Consider the following 17,677-nt stretch of genomic DNA (forward strand, 5'->3'; position numbering starts at 1 on the left):
TGTGTGCCTCAGTTTCCCATTCACCAGCGAAAAGTGTAATAGTTCCCTGCTTCACAGGGTTGGGGAAGTTCGTTTTTACCATGTTTGTGAAGTACCCCCTAAGTAGGGAGATGAGCACTATAAAGATTTAGAAATGAAGCGATACGATAAAAGTGTTATGTGGGCCCAGAAGGATTGTCATTGTGGAAGAGTAAAAGTACTTTTACATCTTTTCATGTGTTCTTTTTACAGATGGGTTGGGGTGATTTGGGAGCTTTCGGAGAGCCTTCTAAGGAAACTCCTAACTTAGACCAGATGGCTTCGGAAGGGATGCTTTTCCTGGATTTTTATACTGCCAACCCCCTCTGTTCTCCGTGTAAGTAAACTTGAGTTTTAAACTAGCACATAAGCATGCCACCTTCTGAGAAGATTGGGACGTTTGCCAGCATCTGACATGAACTAGCAACCAAACCAGTGATTACCCTCAGGGCAGAGTTTGGATTTGGTGCTTTGATCTTGCATTTTGCTCCCTTTTTATTTATGTTTTCATTGGAAAACCTACAATCTTGTGTTCATACAAAGCACTGTTTTAGAGATCAAATCAGTCCAGCTAAAGGATTTTTTACAACATTATGGTTTAGTATTCTAGACCTAGTCATTGCATTTTTTTGTCTTTCTTGTTTTGGTATAAACAGACAAAGCAGTATCTAAATTCTTGCTGTACATAGTTTGTCTGATTCTGTTGGCTTTGGTGAGACTTTCATGCAAGGAAAGACAGCAGGTTGTGTCCTGTTTTTAACCCTGGTGGCTTGCAAGGTTCTTGGGGAAGGGACAAGAGATAAAAGAAACGTTTGGGGCTGGGAGATGCAGATATTTTTATCCTTATTGTTTTTTCTGTGGGGTGAGGTGGTTTTATTCTTTCTTTTTTCCTCAAACCTAATTGGCAGCCAAGAATTGAAACAAAAATGAAGAACAGGGGCTTTTTATTTGGGCTTTCATTTAGGATATAATTTGTCAGTGTGCTGATGACGTCCTTGCTCAGAAAAGGCATTTAAAATATGCTGAAGTCCTGCTAAGTCCAGCGATGGTACTGCATACGCTTAAAGTTAAACATCTGTTTAAATGTTCCCTGCAGTCAAGACCTGACTTTTATTGTCAAAGCTGGACAGCTCTTTCTTCATTATTATGTGACTTTTGGTGAGGCAAGCTTGAAAAGTTAGCCTTAAGCATGTAATCACTTTGTGTTACGATTTCCTTTTCAATATCTATGTCAGGTATACCTTTTATATTTACTGAGATAGAAGGGCTGCAACATTGACTATTGAAAGTAATTACTCTTCAGCAGTGGGTAATTTAATAAAGGGGCCAAATTTCAGTTGGGTTTGTCCCAGAATAACTCAAATGGTGTCATATCAGAGCCTGGCTATCTCCATGGCTCACTGGAGGGGGAATTACTGCCTGTTCTAATGTGAGTGATCTTAGTAGCTGGCTGCGGCAAAAGGACGCTGACATGCTTCAGTCAGTGTGCTGGCCTCAGCCCCAATACACTAATAGTAAAATTAAGCAGAGAATACATGTAAAATAAAATGGTTTTTGTTATTTGCAGCAAGGGCAGCACTGTTGACGGGCCGTCTCCCAGTCAGGAATGGTTTTTACACCACGAATGCACATGCCAGAAACGGTATGGGCTTCATTCCTGATTTGCTTTCCTCTTGATTTCCCTCTGTGCTTTGTAGGAGGTTTTGCTTTGAACAAAGGCTTGGCTCGGTGATCTTCCCCTATGGATCTTCCAGAGTGGCACGAAAAGATTACCATGTTAACTGCTGGTAATAAGCGTGAAATTTATTGCTTCCTCTTCATCAAGCAGAAAACCTCCTAAAATTAAGAGACATAAACAAGGCTGGTTGATCCATTTGCTTCTGCTAGCTGGGAAGCATTTCCTCTGGGCAGTCTAATTGGTGTTTGGTGAAGGAAAGTCACGCGGGGTCTATGTTAACACCCGGAGTAAAGAACAAGCTGCTTACAGTTTTATTCAGCAGCTAATTTTCTAACTGTTTCAGCCTTGGCGGTTTTATAGCACTGTTCTGCCTGTGGTGCTTCTGGGGAAGATCACCAGTTCATAATGTCCCTGGGTTGATTTTGGTTCCTGTGACTGGTTCCAGTGTGACAGATGCCACATGCTTGGGCAAGAATCAGCAGCTACGTACTGATTCACGCTGTGTATCAGCAAGCGTGCTTAGCTATCTCCATCCTAACCAAAGTCATCCCTTAGATTCTCAAGGGCCAGAGAACTGTGGACTGAGAGAGACATATAATTTCTTGCAGCCTGAGCAAGTTTATCGATCATTTGATTTAGGAAAAAAAATGCATTCATTTTAGAAATTATGAAGCAAATTTGCAAGAGTGAAGGCAACTCCAATGCACACCAAAAGGACTTGCTTTCTTTATGACCTCCCCTTTCAAGGGTCTCGCCTTCATTCTGTGATGGCAGCCCACTTTATTATTGGTCACAGTGTGCAAGTGGGTGGAGATGTCCCTTTGATCTCTCTAAATCAGTTTGTTCTCTTTATCTCGTGGCCTGGGAGGACTTCCAAGGAGTGATATTACTGGGACTTCAAACTACTTGCTCTTTCCAATCCAGTAACAGTGCTTCTAATGATGGATAGCCAAGAGCTGTTTGCTCTAATATTTGAAGAGTTGGAAAGATTTTTTTGTTTGTTTTACACAGCATACACACCACAGGATATAGTAGGAGGAATCCCAGATTCTGAATTACTGCTTCCAGAGTTGCTGAAGAAAGCTGGCTACATCAATAAGATCATTGGCAAATGGTAAACTTATTTTAAGATCTCTTGCTTTGAGATTTCCGTATGCGTGTGTATGTATTGTGAAGGAGCAGCAGAAAAACCAGAACTGCAGGGAAAAAAAAACCAAACCGTTTTGAAGCTCAGATATCCAACTTTTGAAATCTGTGGTGGATCTTCCCCCCTGCTGTGATCAGTTTCTGAATTGAATGTTATCATTACAAGTACATACATGTATCTTAGCACAAAGAGTTGAAGGGGTTTTTATGTGTATGTATTTGTAAACCCTTCAACTCCTTGTGCTTTCATCCATGTATCGCGCTACTTAATTTAATCAAAAAACACCAAGATGTTCTGTTGGAACTCGCCTTGAGCTCTTATGTGGTTTTTGTCTTTGGCCCCTGCTATATGTTGGGTTTTTTGTTGATGGAGTAGACTAAATTGCGAAAGCTTATTTTTTGGGGGGTAGAAGTGTGTGGTGTAGAAATAGAGATGCAGACATCTCCAGGGCCACACTGAAGATTGTTCTTCAAGTGTGGAAGGTCAGGGTGGTTGAGAATAGGCTTGATCGGCATGGTTGATACCAGGTGTTTTAAAAGACCTAGAGGGCTGATCCAATACTTTGAATATTGTCCTTTGACTTGATGGACTTTCATGGAACTACAGTATAATCTTTGTAGAGGATACAGAAGAGTTTCTAAAACCCAGTGTTTTGTGATGTCTGTGAAGAATCGGAAGGGAAAAGCCTGAAAGATATTCAAATCAAACAAGCATGGTGGAATTACCGGTGTAATAGCTGAAACTGCTGCATTTGTAACATTTGAATTTCAAATGTGCTTGTGGGCTGTAATGGAATCCCATGGGGTCTGGGGATCTCTGAACAGTTGATTCACAGTTTGGAACGGTGCTGTAATAAATAAGTGCATAAATAGCAACTTCAAAACTACATAGACACCAGAGGAGTACTGCTTGGTTAACGGAGTAATTGTTAATGAAGAGACTTCAGACAGGAGCAGTACTGGGGGGGGGGTACTGTTTAGCAAACTAATGGGATACAATTTATTTGACAGTTTTGTTAACAAGTTAGAGAAGAGTGAGTTTGAATTGTGGTCAGATTCACGAGTGCCGCTGAAATTGGAAAGAAAGCAAACTAACCTAAGACAGTGAATTATTTATTACCACAAATCCAAACAGCAGAGTGGCCATGAAGAATCGGATCAGTGGGCTGAAGGCAATAAGATGCAGTTCAGTGCTAATAAATGTAAATTCATACACCCAGGGAAAAGATATAAACAACGCAAATACAGATTGGTTCCAGGCAGTTATTTGGAAAACAGCAAATCTGGAAGGACCTGCAGCTGTTAGCAAGTGGCAGTCTAAATATGAATGTGCCATGCACTATCGTCGTGCACCCAAGAATTGTTATCCTGGACATGACTAGGGAGCGACGGTGTACAGCAGTAGTCTCTATCGTTTGTGCACACCACCTGCTTCCTAGAAAGGTGTAAAGAAATGCAAAGTACAGTAGTTAAATTGGAGTCTCATCCTAGCCATGCATAGAATTTTAGGCTTCTAAAGATTTTTAAGTTTTCCAGCAGAAGATTTTTATATCCTTTCAACATCCCTTCTAAAAACTTTTCAGTGTCCTGTGACAGCAAGTTCTGCGGTTTAATTATATGTTTGCAAGTCAAGTATTTTCCATGACCGTTTTAGAATTTGTTGCATTTCATTAAATATCTCTCTATTTCTTGTGTTGTGAGAGGGAGAGAATAATCTGCATCTCAGTAATTGTTTGATACCTTTTTCAAGTCTCTTCCTCTGTAAGTTCTCTTAGGACATTCTTAGAATAAAATATTTTTTCATGTCCCCTGTTGTAGAAGCAGCCAGGAATAGCTTTGTATTATCATGTATATAAATGAGAAAAGAGTAGAATCCTGCAGGTCAGACTTGCAGTTTTAGTTGCATCACCAAGATATGATCGTAGCTGGAATGATGATTATTTTCTGTTATAACTGATTTTGGAAGAGCTCAGAGTAACACCAGGGATCATTTTACTTCAGGTAATGCATTTTGTGCCCCTTATGTTCAGAAAGTGTGGAGAGGGTGATGGCACAAAACAGACAGGTTGCAGATGCAGGCTTGTGAGTGGGAGCTGGAATGATTAAATAAACATTAAGCTACAAAGATCTCCTTTAGAGGCTGGTAGAGGATGGGCATTCTGTATCTTCAAGATGGTGTAAATGAAGGAAGTGTAGAATTTGCAGTATAGAAGTTGGAGATTAGAGAGGAGCTTCATCTTGAAGTTAAGGATGGAGGATTTCCAAGCTGCATAATAGAATGGAGCTGTCATCAGGAGTAGCTAAACGTGTTTTATGTTCACATGTGCACCTGAAGAACTCATTGTCATTTACATTCAGGTCTCTCTGTACCATTTTGGCAGCATGAATACTCCATAAAGGAGGTGCAGATATAATGGTACATTTCATGAGCTTTGCCTTGTGTTTTTACAACCTAGTGGTATAAAAGTGACTTGTCATAGATCAGAATCCTTAAGTAAAACATTATGTGCGTCTTCACCGTGACTTTGGGCAGTGTAGTCCCTCAGTGCAGATCACTGAGACAGCATGAGAGAAGACACCAATGGAAGGAAATAATGGAAAACAAAGATTGGACAGTAGACTAGAATGGGATGTATGTAAGCACTGGAGTCCGCATGGATGCTCTTGCAACGAGAAAGACAAAGACAATGCTCTGCAGTCATTTATTTCATTGAAATGCTTCACGTTTTTTCTTCTTAGGCAAGGATTGTTTTCTTGCATGCCATTCTGATGAGGTTGTTATTTTCTTCTTTGCAGCAGAATTTTAACTCATCCATTTCTTTTGTTCCTAGGCATCTGGGTCACAGGCCCCAGTTCCACCCCCTGAAGCATGGGTTTGATGAATGGTTTGGATCCCCAAACTGCCATTTTGGACCTTTTGATAACAGAGCACTCCCCAATATCCCTGTGTATAGGGACTGGGAAATGATTGGCAGGTAATTCAGCTACTTGCCTGGTAATGTTATTTTCTTTGCTTTCCCTGCTGACATTACAGTGCTGGAAGATAACTGCTAGCGTAGCAAACCCATTTCAGTGAAAAGGGGTTGGCAAAAACGCAGCTGCTTCACAATCAGAGTTACAGATAGGCAGTGGCGTACAGGTACTTCACCCCATGCAGAGGACTTTTATAGCATGTCAAGCATTGGGAATATCCTGCCTCATACATGACCTGAGATGCTTACTACAGAGTGCCCTGAATATCCTACAGTTTGGCAGTAGGCCAGTACAGAAAAGATGCTTGTAAAAAGTAATGAAACACATGGACAGCCCTCTGGGTCAGGCCCACGGCCCATTTAATCCATTATACTCTCCGATGACCACTGGTTGTGACTGCCTATAGAAAGCGTATAAGCAAACAGATACGTGGAATGGTCCCTCTCTTCTGTGGTTGTCCACCTTCCTAAACTGAAGGTTGTGTCCAGATCTTGAATAGCCACTGACTTAACTTCCATGAACTAGTCTTGTCTCTTTTTCTAAGCCCATTCGTATTTCTGAACTCTGCAACATCCCGTGCCAGAATCTCGTCTCTTGTTTTGCCCTCATACTTTTGAACAGGACTTTCCCTCTAGTCTGGGGATGGCCAATGTCCAGCCTTACAAGGCCTGGGTGGTGGTTTCCATTGGAGCTAAGACAGAATTAAGGGAAAGCCTTGTGGGAAAACGCACAAGGCAGACAGAAACAGGAAGGTATAGATTAACCATCAAGAGGTATGTGAATTTCACATCTAGGAGAGGAAGCAAGGATAATCCTTCCTGGGGGAAGGAGAGGTTTTGAAGGCGGTGCTGGCAGCACTGTTGCCTGGGCAGTGCCTGCAGCTTCTAAGTTGTGACTGTGGCACTCTGACTTTTCCAGTTAAAGCTGAGACAGTACAGACCTACTTCTGTGGTATTGATGTCCCTCAGAGACGAGGCATGGTAGTTGACTACTAAACTTTATTCTAAACTCCTAAACCAATTTTTGTAGGATCCTGTCTTCCTTGTCTCTACCTTACCATATAAATTTAAAGTTGAAACTTGTTAAATATGAAGCTAGATGTTTGATTCTGAGGATTAATAAAGGTCTGAGTACCAAGGCCAACCTTCAAGTTGCATGTGGACCATCTAGGGATGTGACTGCTCTAGAGTACCTCCCTCCCAGAGATGTTTGCTTATCCCGTTCTGCCCTAAAGGCTTCCTGTGCTGATTTCACTCCACCACTTCTCTTGGAAGCTGGTTCCATTCTGTACTGAAAGACCTCTTTATTCCTTCTCTTCCTGTTTGTAATAACCTTTTGTCTGTTTGCATAACACCATTCTGTGCTCCCAGTCTGCAGTTTGTGCCATTCTTGTCCATTCACTTTTGAGTCTGGCATCATCTTGTTTCACTTGCTGTTATTCTCCTGAGGATTGCCCCCTGCCCTTCTTTGCTTTATTGGTGTCTAAACATACTTCTAACATAACGTTTTCAAAGCAGCCCAAATTCTGATTCCAGGATTGCTCTGGCTCACTGGAAGTTGTTGTGTACTTCTGAAAATTTTATTCACACTTCAAACAGCTCTCTACTGAAGGACTAGCAGGCATGAGATCTTTAAGCATACTACCCCTATTCTAGTAGCTTAACAGTGAAAGGTTGGTGGCTCAGGTTTGCCCAAAACTTGCAGTCGTCGTTAATTTGGATCTAGCTGTTTCACTGCTTTCTCCCGTAAGAAAAAATATGGTGACATTTGTTTGAATATCTGAAGAGAGTTTGCTGAGTAGCAACTGTGACCTATTTGTCACCTACTTAAACAGTAAATAAAGAGGGTTGGGAGGAAGCCTTTTTATGTTGTATATTCCTTAGTTTTGGGTTTTTTTTTTCTCTCTGATTCATTTTATCTTAAGATATTATGAAGATTTCAAAATTGATCTGAAGACAGGTGAAGCCAACTTGACCCAGATCTACCTGCAGGTACTGTCTATTTTAATACTGGTTTCTGAGTCACAGTGACTTTATGCTTCTTTTTTTGGAGAGAGTTAGATGGCAGAGAATGATTCTGTTAAATTCATTTTTCTTGTTGTTTACAGGAAGCTCTCGATTTTATTAGCAAGCAGCAGGCCAGCCAGCAGCCATTCTTTTTATACTGGGCAATTGATGCTACCCACGCTCCTGTTTATGCCTCCAAACAGTTCCTGGGCACTAGTCAGAGAGGACTGTAAGTCTGGTTTTCGGGAGTGTTGGTTTTGGGTTTTTTTTAATTAATACCTCGTGCTGCAGAAACAGAAAACTGAAGCAATGTTTATTAGATCCAAGTATATAGATCATTTCTCAAAAGTGTGTGTGTGTGCTGAAATACATTAGTTAGTGAGGACTTTGCTTGAATTGTTCTTTAATAATTTTGCTGTAATCTGAAATGAAGATCGTGTGACTGAAATGGGGGAGAAGGGGGAGTCTAAGCTCCTTTGCCAGTTGTGTGAGTAATGAAGTGCTGTATGTGGCACAGATGATTTTTTGGAAGGCTTTTGTATGATTAGTGCCTGTTTTAAAAGCCTGTAAATCAGACCAGCAAGTAGAAAAGCATGCATGAAAAATGCAGTATGCAGGAGGCGAAGAGCTCTGTAGATGCTGTGAGCCTTGCTTCTGAGAGTGCAGTTTCAAACCAGCATCCATACGCAAAACTATGTTATTAGCTTCAAGTCTATGGCAAAGTGGCTTTGCCTATATTGGAGAACTTTATAGCTAAATTTCTATCAGTTGCTGGTCTCTGTCCAAGAGTGGCTCACATCTGAACAAATTCTGACTCTTAATACCCAAGAGAGGTTGCTCTCTGCAGGTAAGAGACGCAAGTTTTGTAGTGACAGTGGAAAACTTTATTATAGTTACCTGATGCGTAAGAGGACTATTTCTGCAGCACAGGTATAAATTATGTCCACTAAAAGCATTGTGGCTGATTGCAATGTGTTAGGCTGTGTGACACTTTTCCTCTTTTGCTGCCTTTAATGCTTTGCATCTATTTTTACCTCAGATATGGGGATGCTGTGCGAGAAATTGATGATAGCATTGGAAAAATCCTAAAACATCTTCAGAAGCTGGGTATCAGTGAGAACACTTTTGTGTTTTTCACCTCTGATAATGGGGCTGCTCTCATTTCAGCTCCTAAACAAGGTGAGTCTCAGATGAACAAACCTGGGCTGGGGTTGTGAAATCAAGGCTTAAATCTTTATATCTGGGAGGGAGAAGAGACCTGTACCTGGGGTTTTCCTTTATGCAGTTAGGAGAAGCCTCAAAATGCAGAGCATTTATGTTTAGAGTTAGCTTATATTCATTACTTGTGCTCACCTTTGGAGGAGGTATCCTTGGCTAAATGGACTTTTGGCCTAACCCGGTGTGGCTGTTCACCTGTGTGCATTTCCACTTTCTGTTCCACTCTCAGGGAGTGAATACTTTTTGATTTATTTAGGACTAGGCACAATAACTTAGTAGGGTGTTTACTCTCCATCTGCCAAACGCGTATTTGAGCTTTCTGAGTAACTACAGAGAGTTCAAGAATCTGTCCTCTCATGAAAAATATCAAGAAGAAAAAGTATTTTTGTCACTTCACAAGTTTTCTTTGGTTTAAATGATTGTTTCTCTCAGAGTCATTGCAAATTGATTTTCTAACGCGCTGTCTGCTATTTGGAGGCAGGCTGTCTTGTGGTCATTGGACCACAGAGCAGGGAGTATCCTGAGTTCTGATTTCAGCTGAACCACTGTGTTTGACTTTGTGTGACCTGGAATCAGTCATGAGACCTCCCTGTTTGTTCCTCAGCAAGCTTAGCTACAAGGTTGGGTTAAAACCCCAGACATTCCTGCAAAGCCCTCACTATCTCTGAGAGTGTACGTTCAGGGAATGCATGGTTCTTCTTCTCACTCTTGTATCTGCATCTCATGCTGCTCTGGTACTTTAAAAGGATTTTGAAAAAAATACTATTTCTGCCGGAAAGTGTCAGATTTCCTTTAGTTACAAACAGCAATTGACATCCTTAAAGGGAAGGAAAATGCCAGCAAAGTATTTTCTGTTTGTTTGGGTTTTGGGTTTTCTCCTTTTTTTGGTTGATAGCAAGTTGTGTTTAACTCACTTTCTCCCTGTGTTGAAAAGATACTCCTAAAATTTCATCACAAATGGCTATTTTAAAAAAACCCAACCCAGCAAACAAACAAAACAACAACAACAAAAAAAAACCAAGCCCCAAAACAGCTCTGGACATGTTATTTGAAGAAGCATTCATGCAGAAATGAAAATTCATTTAAAACTAGCCTAAAAATTTCCTAGTTGACAGTGTCCCTTTGAAATATGATATTGGCATATCGTGGTTTTTATGGCTTCTTTTCTCTCTCTAGGAGGAAGTAATGGTCGTTTTCTTTGTGGCAAACAAACCACCTTTGAAGGTGGCATGAGAGAGCCAGCTATTGCTTGGTGGCCCGGACATATACCTGCAGGAGGGGTGAGTATCTGCTTTTAGCAATTCTGATCAGTCTGAAGTGGACTGAAATGAATGGAGTGGCCCTTGCTGGGTTCAGTGGGCTTTGGTTCAGACTTTTAACATGCCCAACGGGTCAGTCCGGACGCTTGTCTAAATAAGGAGCTGAATGCTGCCCCAAGAGAATGATGCCATTCTTGTTCATTATTGCAAATTTGCATCTAGAGTGTCTATGATCAACACTTCTGTGGGCACCGAGCGGTCTGGTCTTTTTGTCTTCCTGCTGTGTTTAAACCCTTTACTCTTTTGGGCCACAGTATTTTCAGAGGGTTATGTGTTTGAACAAATTGGAGTATAAAGATGCATTCCTAATGTGTGTTCCAGTCTAGAGCAGGAGTGTGTTGCCCACACACACGCTCTGTGCCCTGAAGTGATTTGACCCTCATGGCTCTCGCTTTGCTGTTTGCTAAGAGCTCCACTCGGGGAGGTCTAGATACCAGACTATTGCTCTTTCCTGCCTGTACGCAAATTCAGATATGATCACTTCAAAATAACCCTCCAGTGGCACTACCAGCCTCTCTTGTCCCAGTTCTCATTAAAGAAGGATGCAATCAATTCTTCTGCAGGCAGGGTTCACAGTAAATAATACAGATTCTCTCCCCTTTGTGAGCATCTCTTATCCTTGAAGAAAGTGATACTTCATTAACTGGGCACTGTGCTTAAGACTGCAAGCTATTCATAAATAAAACATTTTTCTAAGTTGCATTCCTTTTCAGTGGTTTAATTGAGTCAGGATAATGGTAATTTATTGTTTACAATTAGGAGGAAGCCATCAGATAGCTTAGATCTGCAGCTGAGGGCAGGAGGGTAGTTTGGTTTCATCATTTTTAAAAGAGTTCACAAAACCTACTAGGGATGTTTTATTATTTTTTTAATTTGAAATGAAAGCAGTCTTTTTGTTTAAATTTAAACATTTCCATACAGCCTTTACAAGCCAAGTACAACAGCCTTGGGCTAGCATACGAGAACATGAGACTGAAGCTGACTGTTTTGTTTTCCATGTCCAAACTGAATAATGTGCTAAAAGTAAACATGCATTATAAATGGGGACAAGTAAATACCGAATTTAAAAATTCTTTCCATTGTAGTAACTCTGAAGATAATTAAGAACATGAGTAGAGAAATCATTGTGCCTGCTTATTTTCTAGTTGTAACTGGCTGGTACCCCTGTCACAGGTAGTCTTTTGCATGTAGTGCAGCGGTGAAGCTTTATGTGGTGCAAAACATTCTCGGTAGCCTGGTGTGACACATGGCTTCCTGCTTGAGGCCACAGCTGGAGCTGCTGTGTTTGAATTCCTGTGAAGAGTCGTTTCTGTGCAGAGTTAACGTGTTTGCATAGGTGGGTGGACTGACCGACGCTGTACTGTCACGAGCCCATGCATGCTCAGCAAGCTGGCGAGTGTGCTTAAGGCTTATCGGGGCAGGTATGCGCCCGAAAATCCCCTCCTCCACCACTGCTGATATCATCCTTGGCACTTAAGCATGTGCTTAACTTTAAATCCTTCCTATCCTGGGCTCCAGTTCACGATGCTGCCTGATCAGGGGCTGGACATGCAGGTGTTACATTCCCAGATGTCTTCTTGGACTCCACGCGGGTACCTTGAGAAGCCTGTTCTGAACTCTGTCCCCGGGATGTGCTGCCTTGCTTTGAGTTAGACCCCCATATGATGCTACTGCTAAGTAAATATGTGATAGCTACTCACATGTCTTTTCTGCTTGTATTCTTGCCATTGAGGCTCCAGCACTGGTACCCACAGCACCACTGACCGCAGGTGAGAGGTTTGGCATTGCTTCTGTGTAATATAGCTCACGCTACGTTAGCCTGTAGGGCACCTATAGTTGTCGCTTCATAATTGCTTCTTTCACTGACATAGTAAGTGAAGACACACGTGTTTGCTAGCACAGTTTTGGCTTTTCTGTCTCTTACAGAGTCTGTAGCCTCAGCATCTTCGTGACTGCGAGTTTAAGCTAGTCAGCCTGAGTCCTGTGTAGTCCAAGTAGCTGTACAATGTGGGAAAACTGCTTCAAAGTCTCTCATTGCTCTTTCTTTTCAAAAGAGTTGAAGGAAACAAAAGCTTGGGAGCCCTGAACCAGGGCGGGAGCAAAAAATTTCTCAGGAGTGCCAAGCACAAAGCTGAAGGGTCAACTCTTCCTTCCTGCGCTGGGCTTGCTCCCAGTGCAATGGTTGTTCCTTTCCAGCTGTGGACGTTTGGAGGAGCAGGCTGAGGGCCAGCGACCATTTCAGCTGGCACAACTGCAGCCAGAAAAAGAGGGCTTGTGTCTCTGGCGAGTGAAATCCAGTTACTGGTGGAAGGCTCATTCCGCTGATGGGATCTGGCAGTTTATTAATAATCTTATTGATAATAGAGGGTTGGGGGGTTTTGTTTCTGTTAGAGAGTACATTTGTTTGCTTAAATAAAAGAGTACCTTTTTATTTAAACAAAAGAAGTTAGGTGACAGGATTGTGAACACTTGACAGGATATCGATAGAGGTTACGATAATCGGTGCAGTTGGCTGCTTTGTGGTTTTCTGGGGGAGAGAGAAGCCTCGGGAGTGTGTGTTGCTCTTGGCGTCAACATTCAGTTAATTCTGGTCCCCCATCAGGAATATTTATTCACACACAAACAGCCTTTCCGCAGTTTCTTCCTCAGATACGTTTTCCAGGTGAATTCACAACAAATCAGCATTTCAACATTCCCCACATCACATCTGCCTTCTGGAAGGATCCAGCTGGAAAAAAGAATCATATTCTGTTGGTATTTGAATCCTCCTCCTCTCTTCCCTCACCCTCCTCCCCTTCCTCTCTCGTGCCTGCTTCCTGAAGGAGAAAAGAACATATCAACCCAAAGACAGCATTGCAACCTTTTCTTCACTATCTCCCATGGGGCGCAAATTGAAATTGAATTAGACAGGGATATCAGGTCTGCTCGCTGTGATAACTGTAAAAGGATTTTATTTAAAAACACCCTGACATTTGTTCACCCAGTTTCAAATATTTAGCTTTCCTCCTTTCCATTCCTGGCGGGGGCGACTTTATTAATTGTTGCCTTTGATTCAGAGTTAAAGCTTGAAAGCACTGATAACAGCAGTGGTGACTATTTCTTCTAGCGTCGTGGCCCACAGCGAAAGGATTTCATTTTCTTAAAGACGTTATGTGTATACTGAGAGTTTATTAAAAAGAAGGGGGGGAAGGAGGGGGGGAAAAATCCGTTCTTACGTGCGTAATACCGGCTGTTTCTCACTGATACGAGCAATATCTGATCTCACTCTTTTTTATATATTATTTATTTTCTCTGGGCTGTTGCCCTCTCTGGGTTTTTCTTTTTCTTTTCTTAAAAAAAAAAAAAAATGGGAAAGGCAACTAGAATGAAAGAGCACTGTTGACAGGAGAAAATGGTAATTTTTTTATTTTTCTCTGAAAATACTTCAAAGTTTTATATAAATATTAACCTTTTTTCCCCCCCTCCTTCTTCAATGTGGTGCTGCAGAGCGCAGATAAATCCAAGTGGCTGTGGCATGGGCATTTAATTTCCTTAAGAAGTTTTCTCTGCTTCACGGAAAAATGTTGTCTGAGACCAGAAACGTAATTGGATGATTAAAGAGAGTCATCTACATCTGGTTATGGTTAATAAGGGCCAGTACAAGAAGACCACGGTGGCCCCACAGGATTGACACAACGGGATGCGTAAATTAGGTGATATTAGAGGCACGAGTTTCAGGTCAGCGATTGCCTCTTGCTGCCTCTTATCAAAAGATTGAGGTGAGGGAATGGAGCGACAAGACTAAAAGTGACTTTTGGATTTGCCTTATAAATTGTGAGAGGTCTAATTACAAAAAGACTCAGACACCAGTTTGCCCGCCTGCTCCTGACGTAGCAGTTGTCAGGGAGCAGGCGTGTGCCAGATCTCCTCTTTATTAGACTCTGAGCTCTGCATATGGTGTTCTGCTGACCCCGCAGCTCTCCTAAGGCATCCTCGGGGTAAATTAGCTGGCAGATGAGCCTACGAGGGACTGAGCATCTTTGCTGAGATGCTGACTGCTTGTAATCCCCTTTGACTTCAGAGGGAGTGCAGCGTTCCCAGCACCAGTGGCTCATGAAGCTGTCCAGCTCTGTAAGCAGTGGGTTTTTTGGGTTTGATACACTGTTTTTTAACATGTCAGGCCTTTCTGAGTGCACACGCAAGACCAAAGAAGAGCCTGTGCAAGGGGACAGTCCAAGGAGCACGCAGCGCTGTCCCACAGCTAATCCCATGGACGACACAGCCAGCTTTGGTTCTCCCCCGCGGTCCACGTTTGCCAAATGGCCCTGGGGAGAGCAGGGAAGCAGGGTTACCCCATCGGAGGGCTCGGTTCCGTTTCCTTCTCCACAACTGTGTATCAGAAGATCCCCATCCTCTTCTCCATGCAGAGAGGGAATTTCATGTATACGTCTGCTTTTTGTGAGGGATTTGTGGGCTCATCTCTATTTGTCACTGTCTACAAGGACAGGCTGGGCGCGACCTCTTTCAGGCTGCCTGCTGCACCTATGTCCGTGAATAAGGCTTAACCTCAAATGCCTGAGACCTTCTGCAAGACCTATTGATCTTGGTCAACTGATCCAACTGCTTTCCTGGGCAAGGATTTCCATGGTCAGGCTTCCTCTTGTGCCTAGAGCTTTGCACTTTGATCTCTTCTGAAGAGCTGTGGAAGTATTCTTGCATGCAGCTTTAATATTATATGTTCCTGCCAACACCTTTTGATGAGTGAAAGCCATTAAAATTGAAATTACTCTAATCAAGTAATGTAACATTGTAATGTTAAACTTGTAATTAGTCCTCTGCATGATGCTTTCTCCAGTTTCTTTTTTTTAAGAAAAAGTTGTTAATTCTTCCTTTGTGTTCACTTTTTTCAGCCCAGTCTCTTAATAAAAGGCTTAGTGTCCCAGCAAAAATAGCATTTTCCCTTTAGCTTTTTTCTCTAGAGCCAGCATCTCACAAAAATTCATTTATCGTGTTATCATTTGTTGTTGTATTTAAATAATTCATGTCAGCTTACAGGCTGGGGCTCTGCTTGTGAGTAGAAAGAGGATTCGGAGACAAAAAGTCTTTGATAGTCCCAGCGTTGTAAAGTTCACACTGACGTTCGCAAGGCTACTGCTAGGACTTGGATTTCAGTCAGAAAGTCCTTCTGTATGTACAGATGTGGGCTTATATCAGCTGGGTTCTTGTTGCCAAACAAGTGGTACGGCTGAAAAGGCTCTTTTCGTGTTGCATCTTGTGCTGGTGCATCCTGGTGCAAAACAGTCTTGCTCCTGACTTGAATGTATCTGCTGTAATTTAGCGTGTCACTAGCTAATTAAACATCCTACAACAGATAACTGCAGCATACCACAAGAGGGTGGGAGCAAAGAATCAGAAAGAATCGGTCAGAACAGACTTTTTAGGTTTTTAAAATATAAATAATTAAGACCAGAGAGATAAGTATGGCTTCCAGTTAAAGGCCTGGAGCGGGGGGGAGAGGAGGGAGAAGCTTGCACGTCTCCATTGGAGCCAAAACCAGATGTTTTTCTCCCTTATTAAAATATATACTAAAAATACCACAACTTTACAGTTCTTGAATTGTTGGAAATGGTTTGCAGATGAAGTCATCAGGCTCTTTTTGTTGTTATCCATCTATCCCTGTGCTTTCTGGGAACTCTCTCAGGCTATTCTGGACTCCAGAGATGACCTGGAAAGGGAACGAATCAAGGACTATTTTTTTTTTTCTTAGTTTAAGTGCTGATTTTTCAATCCAAAAATGACTTGGAATTTGCTAAATTAAGTTGAACTCTGTGAAAACATGTTCCTGTAAAGTGGATACATAGAGAGAAGTGAGAAGAAAGAGAGGAAAATGAAAAAAATTAATCAAATGCAAATGCTCCCTGGAAATGGAGAAATATGGATCATCTCCTTTCCTTTATTATTTTAATAGGAGGTTTGCTGGTGACTGCAGCACCGTAAAGGGAGATACTCTCAAGAGATGCTTAGCGGAGAAGGAGGTTCAGGAAGCAATACTTCTGCTTCGGTGGAAACCAGCCTGTTTCATTTTGGCTTTTAGTGAAGGTCTTTTTGCAAATGCGTTTCTGTTGGTTTTTCAGGTCAGTCATCAGCTGGGCAACGTGATGGATCTCTTCACCACCAGCCTCTCCCTGGCGGGAGTGCAGCCTCCCGGTGACAGACAGATTGACGGCATTGACCTTTTACCTGCCATCTTGCAGGGCAAGCTAATTGACAGGTTAGTTATGAGCCCAGAGCTCCAACCCCTGCATCCTAACTGAAGTGATGCCAAATTTGGGGTTATTTTTTAAATCAAGTTTACAGAAATATTTTTATAAACTGAATTGATGCGTCTTTGTTCCTGCTCAGAGAGGTGGGGTAGGACCAGAGCTTTACGTTATGTGCTCATTCTCTGATGGAGCAAGCAGAGATGGGATTTCCTGACATGTGGCATGTTGCCATACAATGGAGTCTGGGGACAGATGAAAAAGTCAGGGGGTTAGCAGGGATCCCTGGAACAACATATGGCAATAGGGGAGATAAAAGCCTGAGAAGTGTAGCCTGGGCAGGGGAGAATACATTATTTATTACTGGAAAAACATCTAACAGTATGCTGGGTCTTTAGAGCCCCTGCTTGAGAGAGGTTGAAGGTAAAGACTGCGCTTCTGTGGACGATCTGGAAGCCCACCTCCTCCCAAGGACCTCTTTCTGGGGATGCTTTTGCAGGAATAGATGTGGGTTAAAGACCTGGGATCTCTGTGGGCATGGAGGAGTGCTGTCAGCTGTTGGGGACTGGCACTAAGATCTGACAGCAGATGTCCTTGGCGCTCTCGTTGGAAGGGTCGGAGGTTAAGAGAGGTCTTGTAGTTGTGATTTTGATGAGGAATTTGGCAGCCTGGGAAATCTGAATACAAACATATTGTTTGTCTGTGCGATAGCAAGGAAACATATGCAGCAAAACCATATTTGAGTTCTTTTCTGTGATGGATGTGAGCCTTTGTTCTGTAAAATTGCTTTTGTGCCAGTGAAGCGAGAAACGTGCCTACAGTATTACCTGAGAGCTCGGCCAGTGCCTGATGTGAGGTGGTGCAGGTTCCTCAAACACAGCTTATCCCGTCTTTACTTCTGAAAGTTTGTGAAGCTCCTTTGTGGTTTTGAAAGAGAATTTCATTGCAGTCACCAACCCCTTGGAACTGGTGCTGTTTGTGTTACAATAGCAGTCACTCAAAGCACAGCGTGGCTTTTTTCCTTTTTTTCTCCTTCTCCCCCCCCCCTTTCTCTACCCCTCCTTCTCTTCTCCCCCCTTT

The 17,677-nt window shown here is 42.3% G+C and overlaps 1 protein-coding gene across 1 annotated transcript in view; it reads left to right on the plus strand.

The window, feature by feature from the left end:
- Positions 1 to 231: 231 nt before the first annotated feature.
- GALNS (galactosamine (N-acetyl)-6-sulfatase) overlaps positions 232 to 17,677 on the plus strand; it is a 42,413-nt gene continuing 24,967 nt past the window's right edge. The window contains exons 1-9 of the mRNA XM_009703130.1: positions 232 to 355; positions 1,586 to 1,660; positions 2,708 to 2,810; positions 5,674 to 5,817; positions 7,740 to 7,806; positions 7,923 to 8,050; positions 8,861 to 9,000; positions 10,216 to 10,319; positions 16,472 to 16,608. Coding sequence (XP_009701432.1) covers positions 232 to 355; positions 1,586 to 1,660; positions 2,708 to 2,810; positions 5,674 to 5,817; positions 7,740 to 7,806; positions 7,923 to 8,050; positions 8,861 to 9,000; positions 10,216 to 10,319; positions 16,472 to 16,608 — 1,022 coding nt within the window. The remainder of the gene's footprint in view (positions 356 to 1,585; positions 1,661 to 2,707; positions 2,811 to 5,673; positions 5,818 to 7,739; positions 7,807 to 7,922; positions 8,051 to 8,860; positions 9,001 to 10,215; positions 10,320 to 16,471; positions 16,609 to 17,677) is intronic.

This window comes from Cariama cristata, unplaced genomic scaffold (assembly GCF_000690535.1).
Source record: "Cariama cristata isolate BGI_N322 unplaced genomic scaffold, ASM69053v1 scaffold29586, whole genome shotgun sequence".
In the NCBI taxonomy this organism is placed as follows: domain Eukaryota; kingdom Metazoa; phylum Chordata; class Aves; order Cariamiformes; family Cariamidae; genus Cariama; species Cariama cristata.